Source organism: Scyliorhinus canicula, chromosome 20 (genome assembly GCF_902713615.1).
Source record: "Scyliorhinus canicula chromosome 20, sScyCan1.1, whole genome shotgun sequence".
In the NCBI taxonomy this organism is placed as follows: domain Eukaryota; kingdom Metazoa; phylum Chordata; class Chondrichthyes; order Carcharhiniformes; family Scyliorhinidae; genus Scyliorhinus; species Scyliorhinus canicula.
In genome coordinates this window covers 91,007,856-91,016,898 of record NC_052165.1, presented here as the reverse complement: position 1 = coordinate 91,016,898, position 9,043 = coordinate 91,007,856, and the positions used below count along the sequence as shown (strand labels likewise).

The 9,043-nt window shown below is 51.9% G+C and overlaps 1 protein-coding gene across 1 annotated transcript in view; it reads left to right on the top strand.

The window, feature by feature from the left end:
* The first annotated feature begins 3,948 nt into the window (after window positions 1-3,948).
* The window catches only part of LOC119955131 (integrin alpha-M-like), a 57,042-nt gene continuing 51,947 nt past the window's right edge, over window positions 3,949-9,043 (top strand). Inside the window, exon 1 of the mRNA XM_038781035.1 lies at window positions 3,949-4,144. Coding sequence (XP_038636963.1) covers window positions 4,105-4,144 — 40 coding nt within the window. The 5' untranslated portion in view covers window positions 3,949-4,104. The remainder of the gene's footprint in view (window positions 4,145-9,043) is intronic.

Below are 9,043 nucleotides of genomic sequence, written 5' to 3'. Positions count from 1 at the left end.
TGGGCTGACAGGTGGCAAATGGAGTTTAATGCAGAAAAATGTGAGGTGATTCATTTTGGAAGGAGTAACAGGAATGCAGAGTACTGGGCTAATGGTGGATGAGCAGAGGGATCTCGGTGTCCATGTACATAGATCCCTGAAAGTTGCCACCAAGGTTGATAGGGTTGTTAAGAAGGCGTACGGTGTGTTAGCTTTTATTGGTAGAGGGATTGAGTTTCGGAGGCATGAGGTCATGTTGCAGTTGTACAAAACTCTGGTGCGGCCGCATTTGGAGTATTGCGTGCAATTCTGGTCGCCGCATTATAGGAAGGATGTGGAAGCATTGGAAAGGGTGCAGAGGAGATTTACCAGGATGTTGCCTGGTATGGAGGGAAGATCTTATGAGGAAAGGTTGAGGGACTTAAGACTGTTTTCGTTAGAGAAAAGAAGGTTAAGAAGTGACTTAATTGAGGCATACAAGATGATCAGAGGATTAGATAGGGTGGACAGTGAGAGCCTTTTTCCTCGGATGGTGATGTCCAGCATGAGAGGACATAACTTTAAATTGAGGGGTGATAGATATAGGACAGATGTCAGAAGTAGGTTCTTTGCTCAGAGAGCAGTAAGGGTGTGGAATGCCCTAAGGGAATAGTGTAGATGGGCTTTAGAGGGGTTTCACAGGTCGGCACAACAGCGAGGGCCGAAGGGCCTGTACTGCGCTGTAATGTTCTATGTTCTATGGCGGACAGGAGGGGGTCCCAGAGGGGGAGCCACAAGGCAGCAAGGCTGCCTGGGACGGAGTGATGGCAGCTACCGGGACGTGCGACACAGCCTTAATGACGTCAGCCACATTTCCCGACGGTCAGCCTGTTTCGTTTTCCCTGAGCTCCACGTATCCGCTCTCTGCCTCTTCACTGGCTTTGCGCAAATTAATCACGTCTTCTAGCGGTAAAATCGGTCTTCATTCATTCCCAAAACAACTTGATCACGCAGCATTGAATCAGCAGCGGAGGAGAGCTTACAGGACTGCGCTCTTAACTATAAAGCAGTCATGAAAGAATACCAACTCGCTTTTCAGTTGCCCCCTTTCTGTGAACATGTGACGCTCGTAGGTCTCGTTCACCTGCTTCTTCTAGCGAGCATCAAATTTCTGCAGCACGGTGTTATATTTCGTTTTACCCTCATCCTCGGCAAATTTAAAGGAGTTATGAAGCTCTAATGCTTGCGTTCCACCCAAATTGACAAGAAGCGCTATTTGTCTCTGATCGGAACGCATTTTCTAGGGCGGAGGCGGAAAGGAAAACTTCAAACTGCTGTTTACAGAATGCCCAGTCTTTGCATCGTTGACCGTTTGTTCCGTTTTGTCTTCTGTGTACATTTTCTGATTGTCGTAGTGACGTGATCGTGTGCTTCAATCTTCTTGAAGGTAATCTGCCTAATCTCACTGTTTATTATTTGTACAAATACACTCCTGGTACCATGTGGTGTTCTTTGTGTTGCTAAATTCAGGATTGTTCGCATCGTGTTCACAAAGACCACAAAATTGCTTTAAATTGAACAAAGCTATAAACACTATTAATTTGGCTTCGATACTTACTGCAAGATAACACACAGTTGATAATAAACATATCATCTAAACTCATCTACTACTAATCACGACACTATAACATTCACTATGACCTGCTCTCACTCACACTGGGCGCAATTCTCCTAACGGGAGACTGAGTGCCGACGCCGGAGTGAAACCCGGAGTGTTTCACTCCGGCATCGGCGGCCGATCCTCGCCCCCTATTCTCCCACCCCCGGGTGGCTCGGAGCGGCGTTGCGAGAAACTCGGCCGCTGGGCCTTGACCCTTGCGTCAAAGCGGCGCATCGAGAATGGCGCGGCCGGCGGCGCCTAAGTGACGTCAGCCGCGCATGCGCAGGTTGGCCGGCTCCAACCCGCGCATGCACGGTTGCCGTCTTCCCCTCCGCTGCCCCGCAAGACGTGGCCACTTGATCTTGCGGGGCGGCGGAGGGGAAAGAGTGCGTCTCTTAGAGACGCCGGCCTGACGATCAGTGGGCACCGATCGCGGGCAAGTCACCTCACGCGCACGCCGGTGTTGCTCGATCCTCTCTCCGCCCCCCCACAGACTTACCTGTCGCGCGATGTTCACGCCAGCTGCGACCAGGTGTGGTTGATGCCGGCGTGAACCCGTGGGGGTCGTCAGGCCGCTCGGCCCATCCGGGCCGGAGAATCGCCAGGAAAAACGGCGAGCGGCGATTCTCCGAGAGACATGTCGTGTAACGAGACACGCCATTTTGGGGGAGGGGGCGGGAGAATCGCGGGGGGTGCCAGGGCAGCGTGTCGTGATTCACCCGGCCCTCCCACGATTCTCCCACCCGGCGATGGGAGCGGAGAATCGCGCCCACTATCTTTCCTTCTGAACTCTCGCTATCTCTTTCACTTCTCTCCCCACAAGGCTTTGCATCAATGTCTCATATACTTGTAACTCTAGCTCACCCTAGTGGTTGATCTAGGCATTTCATTAACCATTGCAGTTTTTACATTTATGGTAATCTCATATCTCTGTCTCCCTTTCTGTCTCTCTCTGTCAATTTCCCTCTCTGCCGCTCTACCTCTGTGTCTGTGTCTCTCCCTCTGTCTCTCCCACTCTTTATCACTCTCTATCTCTTTCTCTCTGTCTCCCTCTGACTCTCTCTCCCCTTCTGTCTGCATGTCACTCTCTCTTTGTCTCTGTCGTTGTCTCTCTCTCTCTCCATCTCTCTATCTCTCTGTCTGTCTCTCTTCTCTCTCTGTCTCTCTCTCTCTCTGCCTCTCTCTCTGTCTCACTGTCTCTCTCTCTGTCACTCTCTCTGTCTCTCTCTCTGTCTCTCTCTCTGTCACTCTCTGTCTCTCTCTCTGTCACTCTCTCTGTCTCTCTTTCTGTCACTCTCTCTCTGTCTCTCTGTGTCACTCTCTGTCTCTCTCTCCCTCTCTCTCTCTCTCTCTGTCTGTCTGTCTCTGTCTCGCTCTGTCTCTCTCTCTCTCTGTCTGCTTCTCTGTCTCTCTCTCTGTCTCTCTCTCTCTGTCTCGCTCTCTGTCTCTCTGTCTCTCTCTCTGTTTGTCTCTCTCTCTGTCTCTCTCTCTCTGTTTGTCTCTCTCTGTCTCTGTCTCTCTCTGTCTCTGTGCCTCTCTCTCTGTGTCTCTCTCTGTCTCTCTCTCTCTGTCTCTCTCTCTCTGTCTCTCTCTCTCTGTCTCTCTCTCTCTGCTCTCTCTCTCTCTGTCTCTGTATCTCTCTCTGTCTCTGTCTCTGTCTCTGTCTCTATCTGTCTCTCTCTCTCTGTCGCTCTCTATCTCTCTCTCTGTCTCTCTCTGCCTCTCTCTGTCTCTTTCTGTCTCTCTCTATCTGTCTCTCTCTATCTGTCTCTCTCTCTGTCTGTCTCTCTGTCTCTCTCTCTCTCTCTGTCTCTCTCTCTCTCTTTCTAACTCTCTCTCTCTCTCTTTCCGTCTCTCTGTCTCTCTCTGTCCCCTCTCTCTTTCTGTCTCTCTGTCTCTCTCTCTCTGTGTCTCTCTCTCTCTGTCTCTCTCTCTCTGTCTCTCTCTCTCTCTGTCTCTCTCTCTCTGTCTCTCTCTCTGTCTCTCTGTCTCTCTCTCTGTTTGTCTCTCTGTCTCTCTCTCTCTCTGTTTGTCTCTCTCTGTCTCTGTCTCTCTGTCTCTGTGCCTCTCTCTCTGTGTCTCTCTCTGTCTCCCTCTCTGTCTCTCTCCCTCTCTCTCTTTCTATCTCTCTCTCTCTTTCTGTCTCTCTGTATCTCTTGGTCCCTCTCTCTTTCTGTCTCTCTATCTGTCTCTCTCTCTCTGTCTCTCTCTCTCTTTCTGTCTCTCTGTCTCTCTCTCTCTCTGTGTCTCTCTCTCTCTCTGTCTCTCTCTCTGTCTCTCTCTCTCTCTGTCTCTCTCTCTCAGTAATGTGAATTCGCTGCTGTTGATATCTGTTCTATCTGACAGTTCCTCAGGCTCTGAGCTGTGTGTGGAGATAGAGGAGGAGAGAGTTTCTCAGCTTCTGTTCTCTGTGACCGGGCCTGAAAGGGAGTTTCCAGCGCTGACTCTCTCTCAGCTCAGTCAGTACAGTCAGAGCGCCGGGCAGGATGAGATATCCACTTTCCCACATACTGCCTGGGTTTTGCGGTGAGTATTCTCAGATAGGGAGAATCAGAAAACTCAGTGTGTATCTTGTGGTCCCTCAGTGAGGAAAAAGTAATTACTGAGGGAAAGAGAGAGAGAGACGAGAGAAAGAGAGAGGGAGAGGGAGATTTACTCTGTATCTAACCCCGAGCTGTACCTGTCCTGGGAGTGTTTGATGGGGACAGTGTAGAGGGAGATTTACTCTGTATCTACCCCGTGCTGTACCTGTCCTGGGAGTGTTTGATGGGGACAGTGTAGAGGGAGATTTATTCTGTATCTAACCCCGTGCTGTACCTGTCCTGGGAGTGTTTGATGGGGACAGTGTAGAGGGAGCTTTACTCTGTATCTAACCCCGTGCTGTACCTGTCCTGGGAGTGTTTGATGGGGACAGTGTAGAGGGAGATTTACTCTATATCTAACCCCGTGCTGTACCTGTCCTGGGAGTGTTTGATGGGGACAGCGTAGAGGGAGCTTTACTCTGTATCTAACCCCGTGCTGTACCTGTCCTGTGTGTGTTTGATGGGGACAGTGTAGAGGGATCTTTACTCTGTATCTAACCCCGTGCTGTACCTGTCCTGGGAGTGTTTGATGGGGACAGTGTAGAGGGATCTTTACTCTGTATCTAACCCCGTGCTGTACCTGTCCTGGGAGTGTTTAATGGGGACAGTGTAGAGGGAGCTTTACTCTGTATCTAACCCCGTGCAGTACCTGTCCTGTGAGTGTTTGATGGCGACAGTATAGAGGGAGCTTTACTCTGTATCTAACCCCGTGCTGTACCTGTCCTGGGAGTGTTTGATTGGGACAGTGTAGAGGGAGCTTTACTCTGTATCTAACCCCGTGCTGTACCTGTCCTGTGTGTGTTTGATGGGGACAGTGTAGAGGGAGCTTTACTCTGTATCTAACCCCGTGCTGTACCTGTCCTGGGAGTGTTTGATGGGGACAGTGTAGAGGGATCTTAACTCTGTATCTAACCCCATGCTGTACCTGTCCTGGGAGTGTTTGATGGGGACAGTGTAGAGGGAGTTTACCATGTATCTAACCCCGTGCGGTACCTGCCCTGGGAGTGTTTGATGGGGACAGTGTAGCGGGAGCTTTACTCTGTATCTAACCCCGTGCTGTACCTGTCCTGGGAGTGTTTGACGGGGACAGTGTAGAGGGAGCTTTACTCTGTATCTAACTCTCTGCTGTAGCTGTCCTGGGAGTGTTTGATGGGGACAGTGTAGAGGGAGCTTTACTCTGTATCTAACCCCATGCTGTACCTGCCCTGGGAGTGTTTGATGGGGACAGTGTAGAGGGAGCTTTACTCTGTATCTAACCCTATGCTGTTCCTGTCTTGGGAATGTTTGATGGGGACAGTGTAGCGGAACATTACTCCGTATCTAACCCTGTGCTGTACCTGTCCTGGGAGTTTTTGATGGGGACAAATTAGAGGGACCTTTACCTGAAGTATATAGTGTCTCACTCTCAATGCAGAATGAATATTTAAACATGGCCTACTCTTTACTCAGAGAGTAGTAAGGGCGTGGAATGCCCTGCTTGCAACAGTAGTGGACTCGCCAACACTAAGGGCATTTAAATCGTCATTGGATAGGCATATGGATGATGAGGCAATAGTGTAGATGGGCTTGAGAGTGGTTTCACAGGTCGGCGCTACATCGTGGGCGCTGTAGTGTTCTATGGTGATAAATCTTCCATTGCATGTTTGTACTGGGTTTCACTGGGCCTGTGACCTGTACCACTGTACCAGGACGAGGCAGGTTTAGCATACTGGGCTAAATCGCTGGCTTTGAAAGCAGACCAAGACAGGCCAGCAGCACGGTTCGATTCCCGTACCAGCCTCCCCGAACAGACGCCGGAATATGGCGACTAGGGGCTTTTCACAGTAACTTCATTTGAAGCCTCCTTGTGACAATGAGCGATTTTCATTATCATTTCACTGGCTGTGGAGATGGTGTTTCTCTGCGTGTTAGTGACGTTGAGGGTGTGAATTCCAGAGCGTAGGCACATCCCAGGGAGCGGAAGCAAGGCTGTCAAAATTGGAGTCATGAAAATGGGGAGATTGCCCGAGGGGTGGCTGGAATGTCAGGAGTGCTGGAAGCTTGGGGGTGTCAGGGCTGGAGGGGGTTCCAGAGATAGGGAGGGGGTCCAGGGTCTGGACGAGGTTATAGAGATAGGGAGTGTTGTAGGGGCTGGAGGAGGCTACAGAGATAGGGTGGGGTGTAGGGGCTGGAGGAGGTTACAGAGATAGGGAGTGGTGTAGGGGACTAAGGAAGTTACAGAGATAGGGAGGGGTGGATGGGCTGGAGTTTACAGGGATAGGGAGGGGTGTAGGGACTGGAGGAGGTTACAGAGATAGGGAGGGTTGAAGGGCTGGAGGAGGTTACAGAGATAGGGAGGGTTGTAGGGGCTGGAGGGGGTTAGAGATAGGGAGGGGGTATAGGGGCTTGAGGGGGTTACAGAGATAGGGAGGGGGTATAGGGGCTGGAGGGGGTTACAGAGATAGGGAGGGGTGTAGGGTCTTGAGGGGGTTACTGAGATAGGGAGGGGTGTCGGGGCTGGCGGGGGTTACAGAGATAAGGAGGGGTTGTAGGGGCTGGAGGAGTTTACAAAGATAGGGAGGGGTGTAGAGTCTGGAGGGGGTTACAGAGATAGGGAGAGGTGTAGGGACTGGATGAGGTTATAGAGATAGGGAGGTTGTAGGGGCTGGAGGGGGTTACAGAGATAGGGAGGGTTGTAGGGACTGGAGGAGGTTACAGAGATAGGGAGGGGATGTAGGGGCTGGAGGGGATTACAGAGATAGGGAGGGATGTAGGTGCTGGAGGGGGTTACAGAGATAGGGAGGGGTGTAGGGAATGGACGAGTTTATAGATATAGGGAGGTTGTAGGGGCTGGAGGAGGCTTCAGAGATAGGGAGGGGTGTAGGTACTGGGCGAGGTTATAGAGATAGGGAGGTTGTAGGGGCTGGACGAGGCTACAGAGATAGGGAGGGGTGTAGGGGTTGGAGGAGGTTACAGAGATAGGGAGGGGTGTTGGGGCTGGAGGAGGTTACAGAGATAGGGAGCGGAGTAGGGGTTGCAGGAGGTTTGAGAGATAGGGAAGGACGTAGGGGCTAGAGGAGGTTACAGAGATAGGGAGGGTTGTAGGGACTGGAGGAGATTGCATAGATAGGGAGGGGTGTATGGTCTGGAGGGGGTTAGTGAGATAGGGAGGGTTGTAGGGGCTGGACGAGGTTACAGAGATAGGGAGGGTTGTCGGGGCTGGAGGAGGTTACAGAGATCGGGAAGGGTATAGGGGTTGGAAGAAGTTGCAGAGATTGGGAGGGGTGTAGGGTCTCGAGGAGGTTACAGAGATAGGGAGTGGTGTAGGGTACTAAGGAAGTTACAGAGATAGGGAGGGGTGGATGGTCTGGAGGTTACAGGGATAGGGAGGGGTGTAGGGGCTGGACGAGGTTACAGAGATAGGGAGAGGTGTAGGGGCTGGAGGAGGTTACAGAGATAGGGAGAGGTGTAGGGGCTGGAGGAGGTTACAGAGATAGCGAGGTCTGTAGGGGCTGAAGCGGTCAGAGAGAGAGGGGTGTAGGTGCTGGAGGAGATTACAGAGATAGGGAGGGGTGTAGGGGACTAAGGAAGTTACAGAGATAGGGAGGGGTGTACGGGCTGGAGGTTACAGGGATAGGGAGTGGTGTAGGGGCTGGATGAGGTTACAGAGATAGGGAGGGGTGTAGGGGATGGAGGACGTTACAGAGATAGGAGGAGTTGTTAGGGATGGAGGATGTAATAGAGATAGGGTTGTAGGGGGATGGAGTAGGTTACAGAGATAGGGAGGGTTGTAGGGACTGGAGGAGGTTACATAGATAGGCAGGGGTGTGGGGGCTGGTGGAGGTTACAGAGATAATGAGGGGTGTAGGGGCTGGAGGAGGTTACAGAGATAAAGAGGGGTGTACGGGATGTTGGTTACAGAGATAGGGAGGGATGTAGGGGCTGGAGGAGGTTACAGAGATAAAGAGGGGTGTAGGGGCTGGAGTAGGTTACCGAGATAGGGAGGGGTGTAGCGACTGGAGGAGGTGACAGAGATAGGGAGGCGTGTAGGGGCTGGAGGAGCTTAAAGAGATAGGGACTGGAGGAGATTACAGAGAGGTTTTAGGAGATTGAGTGGTTGCAGAGATAGGGAGTGGTGTAGGGGCTCGAGGATGTTACAAAGATAAGGAGGTTTGTTGGGGCTGGAAGCGGTTACAAAGAGACGGAGTGGTGTAGGGGGTGGAGGAGGTTACAGAGATAGGGAGGGTTGTAGGGTGATGGAGTAGGTTACAGAGATAGGGAGGGTTGTAGGGTGATGGAGTAGGTTACAGAGATAGGGAGGGTTGTAGGGGGTGGAGGAGGTTACAGAGATAGGGAGGGGTGTAGGGGACTGGAGGAGACTATAGAGATAGGGAGGGGTGTAGGGGTTGGAGGAGGTTACAGAGATAGGGAGGGTTGTAGGGGCTGGAGGAGGTTACTGAGATAGGGAGGGGTGTAGGGGACTGGAGGAGACTATAGAGATAGGGAGGGTTGTAGGGGAGTGAGGAGGTTACAGAGATAGGGAGGGATGTAGGGGCTGGAAGAGGTTACAGAGATAGGGAGGGATGTGTGTGTGGCTGAGAGGAGGTTACAGAGATAGGGAGGGATGTGTGTGAGGGCTGGAGGAGGTTACAGAGATAGGGAGGGATGTGTGTGAGGAAGGGAGGAGGTTACCGAGATAGGGAGGGATGTGTGTGAGGAAGGGAGGAGGTTACCGAGATAGGGAGGGATGTGTGTGTGGGAGGAGGGGGTTACAGAGATAGGGAGGGATGTAGGGGTTGGAGGAGGTTACAGAGATAGGGAGGGATGTGTGTTAGGGCTGGAGGGGGTTACAGAGATAGGGAGG